The 18751-nt window shown below is 37.1% G+C and overlaps 1 protein-coding gene across 1 annotated transcript in view; it reads left to right on the forward strand.

Moving 5' to 3' along the window:
- The window catches only part of MICU2 (mitochondrial calcium uptake 2), a 165770-nt gene that overhangs the window by 61117 nt on the left and 85902 nt on the right, over positions 1-18751 (forward strand). The window contains exons 3-4 of the mRNA XM_032403355.1: positions 8732-8763; positions 8876-8951. Of these exons, the coding sequence (XP_032259246.1) occupies positions 8732-8763; positions 8876-8951 (108 nt within the window). The remainder of the gene's footprint in view (positions 1-8731; positions 8764-8875; positions 8952-18751) is intronic.

The following is an 18751-nucleotide window of genomic DNA, read 5'->3' on the forward strand; positions in this document are numbered from 1 at the left end:
CAGAAAAACTTGACAGTGCAGGAAAGAGAGAGAAGAATTTCTAGGACAAAGTCCTTGAGAAGCCAAGAGAGGAAAAAGACTAATAACACAGTGGAAACTTGGCATTAGAAAAGACATACTACATGGTGGGTGCTTGTAGAAGTTATGTTTCTATTTCTCAGTCAGTTAAGAATCCAGGTCATCAGCTGAGAGTGAAGAAGGGGTACTGGAGTTTTGCCAAGTAGTCTTCTAAAATTGTAAGGTTTGATTGTAAAGATTGAGAAGTGTAATGATCACCAATAGCCTTATTATAATGCCAGTTGAGGTCATTACTTATAAATTTAAAATGAATCTAATCAACTGACTGTGGTTACTTTTCTCCATGTTCAGCTGTACAGTGTTGGGATGGAGAAGGCAGAGAGTTGGATCTAACAAGGGTTGGGGTCAGCCAAGAGCATATGACAAAGGGAAATAGAAGCAAGGGAATGATTATAATGGTTGACCATCGAAGCTCAGCCAGGTGGGAAGCAGCCAAGGAATAATGAATAGATGGTGGTATCAAATAGATTGTGGGACCCAGTGGGATCAAGAGATGGTTGGAGTCAGCGTACAAAGATGAGGAAAAACAAAACAGTAGTATTATTATGTAGCATAGTTGATAGTACAGGTCCTGGAAAAGCACAGAAACTGAGTTTGGACGCCGACTCTGCCATTTACTAGTAGTGTATACAGTATTTGTCCTTTTGTGTCTGACTTCTTTCAGTTAGCATAATGTTCACTATGTTACAGTATTATGTTGTAGTATATACTACTTCATTTTTTTAATGGCTGAATATATTCTATTTCATGGATATGACATTCTTTTTTCATTCATCAGCTGATGGTTGTTTCTACTTTTTGGTTATTATAGATAACCAAACACTTCCCTGAACATTGATATATAGGTTTTTTTGTGTATACTAATGTTTTCACTTTTCTTGGGTGTATACCTAGGAGTAGAATACTAGGTCATATGGTAATTCTGTTTTAACTTTTTGAGGAATTGCCAGACTATTTTCCACAGAGGCTGCACCATTTTTATATGAGGGTATGAGGGTTCTGCTTTCTCTACATCCTCCTCTAAACTTGTTATTTTCCAATTTTTGCTTTTTATTATAGTCATCTTAGTGAGTGTAAAGTGTTATCTTTTGGTTTTCATTTACATCTTCCTACGGAATGATATTGAGCATCCATTGTGTGCATTTTGGTCACTTGAATGTCTTCTTTGGGAAAATGTCTTCATATTTTTTACCCACTTTTACTTGTCTTATTTAGCTTTTTAATGTTGAGTTGTAAGAGTTCTGTATAAATTCTGAATACTAGACCATTATCAGATAAATGACTTGCAGAAATGTTCTCCCATTCTGTATGTTATTTTCCTTTTTTTGATAGTCTCCTTTAATACTCAGAAGTTTTTAATTTTGATGAAGTCCAATTTGTCCATTTTTTCCTTTTGTTGCTTGTGCTGTGGTGTCATGCCAAAGAAACTGTAAACTAACTGTTAAGTTCATGAAGATTTTCACCTGTTTTAAAAGTTTTATGGTTTTAGTTCTCATATTTAGATCTATGATTCTTTTCGAGTTAATTTTTGTATATAGTAAGAGGTAGGGGTCCAGATTCATTCTTTTGCATTTGGATATCCATCCAAGTTGTCCCAGTACCATTTGTTGAAAAGACTGTTTCCCTAAAGAAGTCTTTGCACCAACTTCTTTCTTTTTCAGTGAAAAAATTGGGGATGATTTTACTGAAATGAAATTTCTTCATTGTTTTTTAAATGATGTTGTGTGACAAAGAGCTCTATGTAGTTATTTCTGTAAGTTTTCTTAAAGAGACAATAGGGTTTAGGCTCAATTGCATCTCCCTACTAATAAAACCTACATTGTATTTTTTTAAGTTTTTAAATATATTTATTCATTTTTAAGTGATCTCTACACCCATCTGGGGCTTGAACTCATGACCCTAAGATTAAGAGTTGCACACTCTTCTGACTGGGCCAGCCAAATGCCCCAAAACTTACATTTTTTTTTTTTAAGATTTTATTTATTTATTTGAGAAAGAGAAGGAGGGAGAGCACAGAGGGAGAGGGAGAAGCGACACGGGGCTCGATTCCAGGAGCCTGAAATCATGACCTGAGCCAAAGGAAGCCGCTTAACTGACTGAGCCACCCAGGCACCCCCAAAACTTATATTTTAGTAAACTTCTTAGTCTGTCTTATGCTTTTTAAATTGACTATAGCTTATGCTTAGTTTCAGTTTACTAGTTGTGTTTGAAGTAGATTCTTCACAGTACAGTTGATCCTTGAACAATGCAGGAGTTAGGGGTGCCAACCCCCGATGTAGTCAAAAATCCATATATAACTTTTGAATCCCCAGTAACTTCATTACTAATAGCCTTACTTGATAACATAAATAGTCAAATAACACATATTCTGTATGTTATACATATTTTACACTGTATTCTTATGATAAAGTAGGCTAGAGAAAAAATGTTAATCATAAGAAAGAGAAAATACATTTACAGTACTGTATGTATTTATTGAAAAAACCCATGTATAAGTGGACCCATGCAGTTCAAACCTGTGTACATTCATTGTTGGGGCACCTCTGATACAGTGCCCTGTCTCACATAGCCCATTGTGATTTCAAGATATTCCAGATTTCCTTTAGTTTTAAGTTTATGCTTCAAATTTCTTGTATTGAAATACCAGTCTTTGACAAGGATGTGGTGAAATTGGAATCCTCACATGTTACTTATGGGAATGTAACCTGGTACAGCCACTTTGGAAAACAATTCAGCATTTCCTCAAAATGTTAAACATAGAATTACTGTATGACTCAGCATTTCCACTCCTAGGTGTGCCATCCAAGAGAAGTAAAAACATACCTCCACACAAAAATTTGCACATGAATGTTCATAGCAACATTATTCACAATAGCCAAAAAACAGAAACAACCTAAATATCCACCAACAGATGAATGGATCAACAAAATATGGTAGATTCACACAATGAGATATTATCCGACTCTTTTAAAAAATGAAGTACTGATACATGCTACAACATACATGAACCTTGAGAACATTATGCCAAATGAAAGAATCCATCACAAATGTGACTGTATGATTCCATTTATGTGAAATGTCCAGAATAGGCAGATCTGTAATGACAGAAAGTAGATTAGCGGTTGCCTAGGAGTAGGAGAGGAAGAGTGACTGCTAATGGGTTTTCATTCTTTTTGGGGTGATAACATGTTCTGAAATTAGATTGTAGTGATGATCATACAACTCTGTGAATATATGAAAAACTGTTGAACTATACCAGCTTAATGGATGGCTTTTATGGTATATGAAATACATCATAATAACATATATAATAATAAAGCTATACAAAATGCATGTATAAAAAATACCAACTCTTGTACCCAGTTGAAAATATTGGTTTTAAAATTATACTTTAGGAAACATAAATGGAGGCACTAAAACAATAAAAACATGACTATATGTTTTTCTAATATCAGAACTTCTTGTGGGTCTAAGCAGGTATGTAAACCAAAACATTCATCTAGTGTAATTCTAATAAAAAAGTGAACTGATTTATAGGAGGTAGCTTTTTTAAATAAAATTAAAAGTTTTAAAAGCACAGATTGATGATAAACTCATTTTCCAAAAAACAGTTGCTGTGTTAGGCCTCCAAGGACTCACTAAGAAGTCTTATTCCCATTCCTCCAGTTAAACATGAAGTCAGTACCTGAGTAGACCAGGGCTGTGAGTATAATCTGCTCTCACAGCATTTGAACACTATACAAAAGTAACACATTTTCCAATTGGTCGTTCTACACCCTTAAACATTTCTACCCTGGCCTTTCTTAGAAATATACACATACCTAAGATGGAGCCCAGTAAGGATTCCCTTAGTTGTCAAACTGCATCATGGCAAATAACTTAAGACTTCCGTGTCCCCTGGCTCATCACCAACCCATCCCCAACTGGGGAGTATGTATTTTCCTGTGTGAGAAGAATGGGTTTAAAACCCACAGGCACTGTGTTGGGCGTTGGGATATAGTGGTGAATAAAACAGATATTGTTGTATTAGTAGAATTTACAATCTGGTACAAGAGTGGGTAATAGATGGTCTTCAGTGTGGTAAAGTTTCAGTGGAAAGGTCAGTAAGGGCTGGGGTAATCAGGACTTAACAGAAGGTATGAGAAGAATGGATAGAATTCCCTTTGGTGAAGAACACAAGATCATATTGCACATGAGGTGATAAATCAGTTAAGGTGCTGTAGCAGATTGTATTTCCAAAAATGGCTGCAATACTATTTCTGGCCCTCTGTGCTCTTCCATAATTTTGCCAGCAAGAGGTGGAGCCTATGTCCCCTCCCCTTGAAACTTTGTAACTGCTTCAATTCACAAAACATGAGTGGAAATGACAGTATGGCACTTTTGAGGCTAGGTCCTAAAAGGCCTTATGGACATAAAGCCAGTTGCTAATATCATTTTTAATGGTGAAAGTTTGCTTTGCCCCCAAGATCAAGAACTAGGCAAGGCTCTCCATTCTTACCATTTATATTCAACACTGTACTGGAAGTCTTAGCCAGTGCCAAAAGGCAAGGAAAAAAATAAGACCTATAGATTTAAAAGGAAGAGCTAAAGCTGTATTTGGTCAGAGACCTGTTATCTATGTAGAAAATCCCAAAGCATCTACAAATAATAAAACTACTAAAATTAAGTGAATTATCAGGGTCAGGTTATTGTGCATCTCTATATGAAAATCAGTTGTTTTTCTTTATACTAGCAATCTCTGATGCATCATGCTAAGTTTCTTACACTTGCTCCTACATGTTCTAGCAAAGTATCTGATCACCTACTCAAAGGGAAAATAGAAGTCTTTAGATAGCAATTACCTCAGCTTCCTGCCACCAAAACTACCACTTGCCCTCTCCCTCCTCATCACAATAGAAGTGACTGACAGGCCCTACTCTGTGTTCCTAGTGTTCCAACTCTCCCTCTTTCAGTACTACACATGCTGTTCCCAGAATGCTTTTAACCCCACTTCTCTGAGCTAATTCATGCTAATCCTTCAGATGTTCACTTCAGCATCTCTTATTTGAAGCTTTCCCTATCTTCCCCTCTCCCCATTATTTAGTTTCTTAGCTGCTGTATTTCCCCCTTTATATCAGCTCTTAAACTGTAATTAATTTGTTGTGTATAATGTTGTTCTAATTATTTCACAGTACTTGAGGTTGCAAAAAAAAAGTCACTTGTTTTCCCTTCAAAAATAATTTAAATGTATTTGAAGAGCAGTTTAGCAAAGTTGACAAGTAGGCCACTTTCAAACATTTTAGGAGATCACTATTTGTCTCCTTCTAGAAGAAATACCAACCAGAGGATATCTCTTGCTCTCATTCCAGCAGAAATAAGCAAGCCACATGCTTTGTTGAAGGAAAATAGCACCATTTAATTTGCCCTCCTTTTTTTGCCTCCAGTTATCATTTTTATTAGTGATATGAGAAAGTTTGTTTTGCTAATGTGTCATTTTCTCCCTCAGTTTCCATAATAGCTGTGACTGAATTCAAGCAAGTATTGGAGTAACTAGCTCTGTCTTTCACTAATTCTAACTAGCTCTGTCTCATACTAATTCTAACATTGATGCCAAGTTATTCCATATATTCATGCAAAAGATATAAAATGATGGCATTGTCTCTGTTTAATTGTTATGTATCAAAAGTTCACTTACCTACAGCAAAATGAAATTGAATTACATACCATTAATAATGTTTTTATAGTTACAGTCATCAAATAACTATATTTTGGCTAGAGGTAAAGATTTATTTGACCTGTAACAATACTTAATATTTTAAGTATTAAAATGGCTGTTTGCCTGTAAAAAGATGTTCTTGTTTCTGATTTTTACTTCAGAAATCTTCTGTAAACAGTGAAAGCCACATGGTGGAATCTCTACAAGAGGGAGACCTTTAAAAACATTCTACTTCCTGAGCCAGAATTCCATTGTAGTGTTTCATAGATCTTCAAGATCTGTGCCTTCCCCTGCCAAGAAAAGCCACAGTGTATTTTCCATTCTTCATGCTCATACAGTAAAACATTACAGCCTCAACTCTAGCTCTGTCTTTTTGCTGTTAAGTTCTTTCCCCCATTCTGTTATTTCCATATATGAGTACACAAATATATATATGAAATAGCTATGCATATAAAAAGACTGGGTTTTTTATGTGTGTGAAAATAGAAATAACCAAAGAAAGAAAAGCAGGAGTTTTCCCCTCCCTCCAAAAAAACCCAGACAGTCCAAACAAACACACACACAAAATTTAGATTATGTACAGTTGGGTTCCGTTCTTAAATAGAAAAATGTGGCAAAACTATATGGGTATATTTAATATGTCCTGATGTTGTAATTGCTGTCAGAGGAACACAGGTCATGGCTCCTCATACCACAGATCAGACCATGACCTCTTACTTTGATTCGTGGTCTCTTTGGTACAGTGCATGAACAAGTGGTATACAAGTAGGCACATCTGCGTGAGACACCCCTACCCTGGTGTTCTGGGTTTGAAACACTACAACCCCTTCTCTTACTCAAGGAAAAGTTTGTTAACTTAGGAGAAAGGGGAAACAAGCGAAATTAGATGTGCACCCCTGGTAACACTGACTTTTTTTTTTTAAATCTAAAAATGAATTTTATATAAGAAAATTACTTCTTTTTGTCAGCTAAAGTAATTTCTTTGTCATTTTCTAATTATTGATTCCATTTTGAAAAAAATATTTTTTACAAGAGAAGCTCATTAGGTACACAGTTTCTCCATTTTTGATAATCAAATACATAGTCAGGTACCAAGCAGAACTTGTAATCAACATGAAATAAGCAGTGCTTATCATTCAGTTCTATGAAGTTTCCTGAAGTGTTGAGAGTGGTTCCCAATTACTACCTTAATGGAACTGACACCTGTTTTTGAAAAATCTGGATGAGAAGAAAAATCCTCCAGTGCCCATATTATGACCTAATTCCTCTTGCCCATCAGTCTTATTTGTTTTATTTATAAAATGAGGATAATAAATTATTAGCCACTTAAAGGCAAGGATCTGAATAATAAGACATTCTGGAATCTTTTCTAATTTTTATTGGCATCAAGACTTCTAGCTGCAGGTAAGCAAATGCTACCTTCTTTCCTCACTCAGTTTCAAGTAGAAGGATTTTTTTAAGCACAAAGATTTTTAAAAGACCAAAAAGAAATCTAGGTATGAAACAAATATAAGACCCTTAGAAATAATCTTACTACTTAGAAACCATCCATATTGTCACCTTCAAGATGTCAATTATTACTTCCTAGAATACTTTTTTCAGTTGGGTACAAGGGTTAATCTCTTTGGGGAATAACCTTAATTGTCTAAAAATAAAAGTACCTCTGGTAATAAATAATTTGAACATGACATGAAGAAAAGCAATAAAAGGTATGTGAATCATGATCAACTTCTTTAATAGAATATACAAAGGTAGATAAAATACATCTATTACATAGTTTTCTGGGGTTTGTTATTACCATTGTATTACCACATATTTCTATATACACATTCACATAAACCCTTAGGTTTGTAATTTAAATGATAACTTTTGTCTATTTGATCTAAGCGTATATTAGCACCTAACATTAGAATCTAGGGTTCTTTATCATTGGGTGACACATAGTTTAAAATTATCCCAAAATAGTAACACCTAAGTTTATAAACATGTTTATAGATGTTTCTAAAAATGACATAGTCATATCCGCAACTACTGTTTTCATTAATAATGCAAAACTAAAATCTTGACAGTTTATTAACAGCAAATGATAGAATTTGTCCCCAGTAGATTTATAGTCCAAATTAAACATCCTAAAGTATAGAAAAGGCACATCTAAAAGTATTCATTTTTTTTTAACCTGTCGCCTGAACTTGCAGAGACCGTGTAATGGTACTGAAGGAACTTCATAGATGAGATCATCTTGAGAGCAGAATGGGAAGTTTGTGATGCATATGGCTTATATAAGAAACAACGTAAAACATTTTTCAGTATTCTAGATGTGTAAATGATGTGAGGCTATAATCAGAATAAGCCTCAACAAAAGAAGCAACTGATTCTTTTAGAATTATAGTGATAAAAGGAAAATGATGCAGGCAATAAAGAGGATGGCTAAACACCTGAAAGAATTATAAATCTCTATTATCCAATAGGAAATTATTAAAAATAACTTTAGAATGTATAGTCGTGTTGGCTAGACTTTTAAATTTGCTTAGAGAGCTGTAAACTAACGAGAACTTCTCAGGGTTCAAAAAGGTAGCTTTCTAAAAGATGAATGTGTATTCTTTTAATCAGTGAAAGCAAAAAGATTTTTAAAATCATATTTGACAATTTATGATGCAGGATTTATTTATGATGCAGACAACTAAGAGAAGTCAGAAATGGTGATAAGATTTTATATGTCTGAAATAGGGTGAGTGAAATTGATAAGTAGGTCTTATAAAAACCCATAGTGTCTTTGTGTTTAGACTTAGAATTCTCTGGCTCTTAATTTTGGTTTAAAGATATTAGCTAAATTGCCAAAGCCTTATTTTCTTATAAATATTTAGTTGTTTGTTTTGTCTTTTAAATGATTTTCTTTCTTTGTGGAAGTTGAATTTTACCAAGGAATATGAGTAATAAATAGTTTCTTCTTTGCTGTAGGTAAAACTTCAGTGAAGAAGCTGACAAAAAAGGTAAGCAGTATGTGGGGGAGAGAGTTCTTTCTTCCTTTCTTTTTATTTTTTTGGTGACATAGAAAATGAACTTTTATAAGTTAAATTTAAAGATTTTAATGTGTATTCAAAGGATATCGAGGATATACTGGCAGGAATCCAACCAGCTCGTTGTGGATCAACCTTTTTTAGAGACCTTGGCGATAAAGGTAATTTTGATTTGTTGTTAAATTTCTGTTTACTTGTTTTATTTAACCAGGGTATTGTTAAGGAATTGTTTTGAGGTCTGCAACCGTATACTAGAGAATATACAGTAGAGAACCAATGTAGAAAATGTTTTAATGCCATGTTCTTTAATAGATGTTTTTAAATCATAATAAAATACTCATTAAGAAATAACTTTCTCAAATTCTCTGAGAGATTACAATTTAATTATTAAAACATCAATTTTAATTAAAGCCTGGGGAAGAGGAATGTGGCAAGAGAAGACCTCAGAGAGATCCAGAGGAACACCAACATTTAAGGGAGTAGAAGAGGAAGCAGTGCTCATGAAAGAGACTAGGGCAGAGTGATCAGAGAAGTGGAGGAGAATCAGGAGAATGTTATCACAAAAGCCAAGAGGAGAAAGTGTTAGGGAAAGAGAAAATTGAGTTCACGCCACTTGAGAGACATGGGTGTGAACAAAGGTATTTAAAGGTCAGTAGCTGAGGGCAGACACAAAAGGCCAGGGGAATGTTGGTTAATGTTAGATGAAGAGACTTGAGCACACTTCTTATCAATGAGAGGGAAAGATATATAATACAATATAATTATTATTATATATAATATACAAAATATATAGTATATAAAATATAAGATAAAGGAAGTATGAATGGGATAGAATCCTGGAAAATGTGAGAGAAGGGATTGTCTTCACAGCAAAAATGGAAGGATCAGCATTCCACAGGATGCATAGCTTTTTCAGTAGGAAAGGATGAACAGGTGGGTATTTATTTATTTTTTTATTTATCTTTTTTTTTAACATATAATGTATTATTTGTTTCAAGGGTACAGGTCTGTGATTCACCAGTCTTACACAATTCACAGCGCTCACCATAGTACATACCATCCCCAATGTCCATCACCCAGCCACCCCATCCCTCCCACCTCCCTCCACTCCAGCAACCCTCAGTTTGTTTCCTGATATTAAGAGTCTCTTATGGTTTGTCTCCCTCTCTGGTTTCATCTTATTTCATTTTTCCCTCCCTTCCCCTGTGATCCTCTGTCTTGTTTCTCAAATTCCTCATATCAGTGAGATTATATGATACTTGTCTTTCTCTGATTGACTCATTTCGCTTAGCATAATATCCTCAAGTTCCATCCACATCATTGCAAAGGGCAAAGACATTTGAGAACAGGTAGGTATTTATAATGCAGGTATTTGCAAATCTAGTAGCAAGAGGTAGAAGCAGGTTGTTTTGGATAGCTTTGATTTTCTTTATAAAGTAGGATGTATGGAGAAAGAAGGTTTGAAGTAGCTTCTGTGATAAGGAAAGAGACCAGACCAGAGAAACATAGAGTTCTAGGAAACTCTTAAGAGATCAGAAGATAGTGTAGGTCATGAAAGAAAAGTCACCAATCAGTGCAATTGTGTGATGATCATCCTGCAGGCTACATGTAGGAATAGAAATGTTGGGCAGTTGTACTGGATTTAGGATTTTGCTGAGCATACGGGTGGAAGACGAGTCACAGACTAGGGAGTTAAGGCTGTTGAGGGCAAGAGAGGTTTTACGTAATGAGCCATGGAATCTAAGCAAGATAATAGAGAAGAAAATAGAATAGTAAAAGTAAAAGGGAGATGAAAAGAAGAAAGTGGGGCAGTCAAGAGAGAGCTGCCAGTGGGTTAAAGAACAGGTGTAGTAGGATTCCAAGAGCAGAAAAGAACTTGCGGTCATAAAGCATTTAGATTTACAGTTTCAGAGATGAAGCGGTTCCAGCTGATTTCAGGGCTCTAGGTGTGGTCCTGGAATTAGATGACTAAAGCAGAAGTAGGTTGCATACACAGTGGAAGTTCTCAAGGATCTGAGAGTTAGGGTATTGTCAGAAAGACAGTGAACCAGGTACAAAAGTCTTTAGTGACTGAAAGATGAGGAAAGGGAACTTTGGTAGATGACCACTAAGAAGAAAAATAAAAGGTGGCCTGGCTGGATGGCATTAGCCTCAAAGACACAGAGATTTTTGTAAGAGGTTAGAAGAGTAAGGGTCTGGAATTAGCACTGAAGTAGAAAAAAATGAATAGCCTCCATTTCAGAAGTCTGCAGAGGTACCAGTACTCATAGTAGAGAGATCCAGGTTTTGGAAAAAGTAAGACTACACATACAATGAATAGGTTAAAGATGTGTACTGTGGAAAGAGAATTTTAGAGAGCGTGGTAGGAAAGCTTGGGTAGAAGTAGAGGAGTGGGAGATCAGTTGAGTCAGGAAAGATGAAGCATAGACCAGCATGCAGATGTATAAACAAAGAGGATAGATACCATTTTGGAAAGGGAGATGAGACTGCTAACAATGGTAGGACATAAGCCAGAGAGGTACACAGAGCCTAAATCATATATCCCTTTACAGGACATATTAAAGAGTTTAGACCTTACCCTAAGAAGAGTGGATTGCCATTGAAAAGTAAGATAATGACAAATCAGATTAGAACAATCACTCTAGCAGCTGGGTGGTGAACGGATTGAGGAGGGAACAAAAGAAACAATTAGGTTTTGCATTAATAGCAAGGAGTTATACGCTGGAAAAGAGGTAGTGGAAATGGAGAGAAGAGTATAGATTTGATAGGTATTTTGGTTATAGAATTGGTAGGACTTAATGATTGATTGGATATGAGAGGGGAGGAAGAAAAAGGAATCGTGTATGGTGCCCAAGTTTCTGGTTTGATCAGCAAGGTGAATGTGCCATTCTCCAAGATAACATGGATCATAGGGAAAGGAATAAGTGGAGGGGAGGGAAGGGCAGGGAATGAGTCCAATTTAGGACATACTGAGTTCAGATTTAAGAATTGTCAGCCATCTAGGGGCACCTGGGTGGCTCAGTCAGTTGGGCTCAGGTCATGATCCCAGGGTCCTGGGATTGAGCCCCACGTCAGGCTTCCTGCTCAGTGGGGAGTCTGCTTCTCCCTCTCTCTCTGCCCCTGCTCGTGCTTGCTCTCTCTCTCAAATAAATATAATCTTAAAAAAAAAAAGAATTGTCAGCCATCTAAATGGCACTTGAAGCCACAGTTGCAGATGCAACAATGTCGGAAGCACTGAGGAGAGAAGAGGCTCTGAGATAAAACAGCTCATTTTAAAGAACGCAGAGAAGAAGAGAGAGGGGCCTTCCCTGAGAAGGAATGGTCAGTTAGGGACTCACCCAGGGGAGTGACCTCACCAGTGCTGTGCTGTAAGTGCTTCCAAAACAAATGCACGTAATCAATAACAATTTTAATAGCGACAAATACTTAACTGAAGGCTTCCTATGTATCAGATACTATACCGAGCCTCTTACATGTATTACTACATTTAATCCTCACAACGTACCTTTGAAGAAGCTACCTTCATTTCATACCCACATTTTATAGCTGGGTTAACTGAGGCACAAAGGGGTTAAGTAACCTGCCCAAAGTCATATACAGGTAGTAAAAGCAATTTACAAATAGCATTTAGCAGAAGAAGAGTTAAAATGGCAGAGTAGTAGCAGGACCCTATGCTTGCCTTGTCCCTTGAACACAGCTAGATAAATATCAAATCACTCTGAACACCCAAGAAATCAATCTGAGGACTGAGAGAACAAACTGCACAAACTAGAGGGAGAAAAGAGGACACATACTGGAAGGTAGGAGGTGCGGAGATATGATTTGGGTGAGGAAAGAATAGCGGGTGCTGCAGAGGGGAGGGAGCCCTGATCATGGAGGGAGGGGGAAGAGAGAGAGAACGCACACACACAAGAGCAAACAGGAAGCATGCAGGGGATTGCACAAGAAAAATGCTTCCCCAACACCATTCACTGGGAAAGCAAGAGGGGCTGATTATTACAAGTTTTTACAAGCAGCGCAGCTCAAAGACTGAAGTTTTAGAAGTCCATTGAGCTTGGCAGGCATATTGGTGCTCCTGTGAAGGAAGAGTGCAGAGGCCCGGGACCAGACAGTGTGGTTTGAGGATCCCCTGGGTCACACTGGGAGAGACAGTTCCCCTTCTGCTCTAGTGGAAACAGGATCTAGCCTCTTTTAACAAGCAGACCAAAACACACCTATTTAAAACTTGCTACACACTGGACAAGGTCCAAACTCTCCCCACAGCAGGCAAGGAGAAACTCTGCACAGGATTGACCTGAGGGAAAGAGCAGCCAAAACACAAAAGCAGAGCGCACACAGCATACACCAGAGACACTTCCCAAAATGCCAGGCCATGGACAGTATATGACCTCTTCTTAATATAGCCATTACTCTCAGGAGCAGAGACTATCGCAGGCTTTCCTAACACACAGAAGACAGAGACCTAGACAAAATGCCAAGATGGAGGAATTCATCCCAAAAGAAAGAACAAGAAAAGGTCACAGCCAGGGATCTAATTGAAACAGATCTAAATAAGATGCCTGAACCAGAATTTAAAACAACAATCATAAGGATACTAGCGGGGCTTGATAAAAGCATAGAACACACCAGGGAGTCCCTTACTACAGAGATAAAAGACCTAAAAACTAGTCAGGCCAAAATAAAAAATGCTATAACTGAGATGTGAAACCAGCTGGATGTAATGACCACAAAGGTGAAAGAAGCAGAAGAATGAGTATGTGACATAGAAGATAAAATTATGGAAAATAATGAAGATGAAAAGAAGAAGGAAAGAAAAATATTGGATCACGAATGTAGACTTAGGGAACTCAGCGACTCCATAAAGCATAATAATATTTGTACCGTAGGAGTCCCAGAAGAAGGTGCAGAAGGTTTATTTGAGGAAATTATAGCTGAAAACTTCCCTAATCTGGGGGAAAAAACAGACATCCAAATCCAGGAGGCACAGAGAACCCCCATCAAAATTAACAAAAGCAGGCCAACACCAAGACGTATCTTAGTAAAATTTGTAAAATACAGAGATAAGGAAAACATCCTGAGAGCAGCAAAGGAAAAGAAATCCCTGATTTACAAAACAAGACAAATAAGGTTAGCAGCAAACTTATCCACAGAAACTTGGCAGGCCATGGGCAGCTGGGTGGTTCAGTTGGTTAAGTGTCTGCCTTTGGCTCAGGTCATAATCCCAAGGTCCTGAGATCGAGCTCCACATCAGGCTCCCTGCTCAGCGGGGAGTCTGATTCTCCCTGTCGCTCTGCCCTTCCCCCCATTTGTGTGCATGAGTGCGCTCTCTCTCTCTCTCTCTCTTTCTCTTTCAAATAAATAAAATCTTTAAAAAAACAAAACAAAACTGGTTAGGCCAGAAGGGAGTGACATGATATATTAAACATGTTGGATGGGAAAAATATGTAGCCAAGAATATTTTATCCAGCAAGGCTGTCATTCAAAATAGAAGGAGAGATAGTTTCCCAAATAAACAAAAACTAAAGGAGTTCATGACCACTAAACCAGCCCTGCAAGAAATATTAAAGGGGACTGGTAAAGTGGGAAAGAAAAACCAAAAGCAACAAAGACTAGAAAGGAACAGAGAAAATCTCCACAAACGACTTTACAGGTAATACAGTGGCACTAAATTCATATCTATCAATAATCACTCTGAATGTAAATGGACTAAATGCTCCAATCAAAAGACATATGGTGACAGAATGAATCAAAAAAAACAAAACCTGTCTATATGCTGCCTTCAAGAGACTCACTTTAGACCTGAAGACACCTATAGACTGAAAGTGAAGGGATGGAGAAACACTTATGCTAATGGACGTCAAAAGAAAGCTGGAATATGTGGGGAGGAGCAAGATGGCAGAGGAGTAGGAGACCTAAATTTCATCTGGTCCCGGAATTCAGCTAGATAGGGATCAGACCATTCTGAACACCTACGAACTCAACAGGAGATCGAAGAAAAGAATAGCAGCCAGTCTCTGAACAGAAAAGCGACCACTTTCTAGAAGGTTCTTCTGATTTGTTTAGTGTATATTTTTCTGGGGTTGTTGTTACCCTGTTAGCATTTTGTTCTCTCATTCATCTATTCTCCTCTGGACAAAATGACAAGACGGGAAAATCACCTCAAAAAAAAGAACAAGAGGCAGTACCAACTGCCAGGGACCTACTCAATACGGACATTAGTAAGATGTCAGTACTAGAGTTCAGAATGACAATTATAAAAATACTAGCTGGGCTTGAAAAAAGCATGGAATATATTAGAGAAACCCTTTCTGGAGAAATAAAAGAACTAAAATCTAACCAAGTCAAAATCAAAAAGGCTATTAATGAGGTGCAATCAAAAATGGGGGCTCTAACTGCTAGGATAAATGAGGCAGAGAATTAATGATAGAGAGAGAATTAGTGATATAGAAGACCAAATGATGGAAAATAAAGAAGCTGAGAAGAAGAGAGATAAACAACTACTGGATCACGAGGGCAGAATTCGAGAGATAAGTGATACCATAAGATGAAACAATATCAGAATAATTGGGATGCCAGAAGAAGAAAGAGAGGGGCAGAAGGTATATTGGAGCAAATTATAGAGAACTTCCCTAATTTGGGGAAGGAAACAGGCATCAAAATCCAGGAGGCACAGAGAACCCCCCTCAAAATCAATAAAAATAGGTCAACACCCCGACATCTAATAGTAAAACTTACGAGTCTCAGAGACAAAGAGAAAATCCTGAAAGCAGCTCGGGACAAGAGATCTGTAACCTACAATGGTAGAAACATTAGATCGGCAACGGACCTATCCACAGAGACCTGGCAGGCCAGAAAGCACTGGCATGATATCTTCAGAGCACTAAATGAGAAAAATATGCAGCCAAGAATACTGTATCCAGCTAGGCTGTCATTGAAAATAGAAGGAGAGATAAAAAGCTTCCAGGACAAACAAAAACTAAAGGAATTTGTAAACACGAAACCAGCCCTACAAGAAATATTGAAAGGGGCCCTCTAAGCAAAGAGAGCGTAAAAGTAACATAGACCAGAAAGGAACACAGACAATATACAGTAACAGTCACCTTACAGGCAGTACAATGGCACTAAATTCATATCTTTCAGTTGTTACCCTGAATGTAAATGGGCTAAATGCCCCAATTAAAGACAAAGGGTATCAGATTGTATAAAAAAACAAGACCCATCAATATGCTGTCTGCAAGAGACTCATTTTAGACCCAAAGACACATCCAGATTGAAAGTGAGGGGGTGGAAAACCATTTACCATGCTAACGGATACCAAAAGAAAGCTGGGGTGGCAATCCTTATATCAGACAAATTAGATTTTAAACCAAAGACTATAATAAGAGATGAGTAAGGACTCTATATCCTACTTAAAGGGTCTATCCAACAAGAAGATCTAACAATTGTAAATATCTATGCCCCTAACATGGGAGCAGACACTTATAGAAGCCAGTTAATAACAAAAGCAAAGAAACACATCGACAACAATACAATAATAGTGGGGCACTTTAACACCCCCCTCACTGAAATGGACAGATCATCTAAGCAAAAGATCAACAAGGAAATAAAGACTTTAAATGACACACTGGACCAAATGGACTTCACAGATATATTCAGAACATTCCATCCCAAAGCAACAGAATACACATTCTTCTCTAGTGCCCATGGAACATTCTCCAGAATAGATCACATCCTAGGTCATAAATCAGGTCTCAACCAGTACCAAAAGATTGGAATCATTCCCTGCATATTTTCAAACCACAATGCTTTGAAAGTAGAACTCAATCGCAAGAGGAAAGTCAGAAAGAACTCAAATAAATGGAGGCTACAGAGCATCCTACTAAAGAATGAATGGGTCAACCAGGAAATTAAAGAAGAATTAAAAGAATTCATGGAAACAAATGACAATGAAAACACAACTGTTCAAAATCTTTGGGATGCAGCAAAGGCAGTCCTAAGAGGAAAGTATATAGCAATACAAGCCTTTCTCAAGAAACCAGAAAGGTCTCAAATACACAACCTAACCCTACAGCTAAAGGAGCTGGAGAAAGAACAGCAAATAAAGCCTAAACCCAGCAGGAGAAAAGAAATAATAAAGATCAGAGCATAAATCAATGAAATAGAAACCAAAAGAACAGTAGAACAGATCAACGAAACTAGGAGCTGGTTCTTTGAAAGAATTAATAAGATTGATAAACCCCTGGCCAGACTTACCAAAAAGAAAAGAGAAATGACCCAATTAAATAAAATCATGAAAGAGGAGAGATCACAACCAACACCAAAGAAATACAAACAATTATAATCATATATTATGAGCAACTATATGCCAGCAAATTAGATAATCTGGAAGAAATGGATGCATTCCTAGAGATGTATAAACTACCAAAACTGAACCAGGAAGAAATAGAAAACCTGAACAGACCTATAACCACTAAGGAAATTGAAGCAGTCATCAAAAATCTCCCAACAAACAAAAGCCCAGAGCCAGATGGCTTCCCAGGGGAATTCTACCAAATATTTAAAGAATTAATACCTATTTTTCTGAAACTGTTCCAAAAAATAGAAATGAAAGGAAAACTTCCAAAACCGTTTTATGAAGCCACCATTACCTTGATCCCAAAACCAGACAAAGACCCCATCAAAAAGGAAAATTATGGACGAATATCCCTGATGAATGTGGATGCAAAAATTCTCACCAAAATACTAGACAATAGGATCCAACAGTACATTAAAAGGATTATTCACCACAACTAATTGGGATTTATCCCTGGGCTGCAAGGTTGGTTCAACATCCACAAATCAATCAATGTGATACAATACATTAACAAAAGAAAGAACAAGAACCATATGATCCTCTCAATAGATGCAGAAAAAGCATTTGACAAAGTACAGCATCCTTTCTTGATCAAAACTCTTCAGAGTATAGGGATAGAGGGTACATACCTCAATATCATAAAAGCCATCTATGAAAAACCCACAGTGAGTATCATTCTCAATGGGGAAAAACTGCGAGCTTTCCGCCTAAGGTCAGGAACACGGCAGGGATGTCCACTATCACCACTGCTATTAACATAGTATTAGAAGTGCTAGCCACAGCAGTCAGACAACAAAAAGAAATAAAAGGCATCTGAATCAGCAAAGAAGAAGTCAAACTCTCACTCTTTGCAGATGATATGATACTTTATGTGGAAAACCCAAAAGATTCCACCCCAAAACTTCTAGAACTCATACAGGAATTCAGTAAAGGGGCAGGATATAAAATCAATGCACAGAAATCAGTGGCATTCCTATACACCAACAAAAAGACATAAGAAAGAGAAATTAGGGAGTCGATCCCATTTACAATTGCGCCCAAAACCATAAGATACCTAGGACTAAATCTAACCAAAGAGGCACAGAATCTGTACTCAGAAAACTATAAAATCCTCATGAAAGAAATTGAGGAAGACACAAAGAAATGGAAAAACGTTCCATGCTCATGGATTGGAAGAACAAATATTGTGAAGATGTCAGTGCTACCTAGAGCAATCTACACATTTAATGCAATCCCTATCAAAATACCATCAACTTTTTTCAAAGAAATGGAACAAATAATCCTAAATTTTGTATGGAACCAGAAAAGACCCCGAATAGCCAGAGGAGTGTTGAAAAAGAAGAGCAAAGCTGGTGGCATCACAATTCCAGACTTCAAGCTCTATTACAAAGCTGTCATCATCAAGACAGTATGGTACTGGCACAAAAACAGACACATAGATCAATGGAACAGAATAGAGAGCCCAGAAATGGACCCTCAACTCTATGGTCAACTAATCTTCGACAAAGCAAGAAAGAATGTCCAGTGGAAAAAAAAACAGTCTCTTCAACAAATGGTGTTAGGAAAATTGGACAGCCACATGCAGAAGAATGAAACTGGACCATTTCC

This window comes from Phoca vitulina, unplaced genomic scaffold (genome assembly GCF_004348235.1).
Source record: "Phoca vitulina isolate PV1807 unplaced genomic scaffold, GSC_HSeal_1.0 scaffold5, whole genome shotgun sequence".
NCBI lineage: Eukaryota > Metazoa > Chordata > Mammalia > Carnivora > Phocidae > Phoca > Phoca vitulina.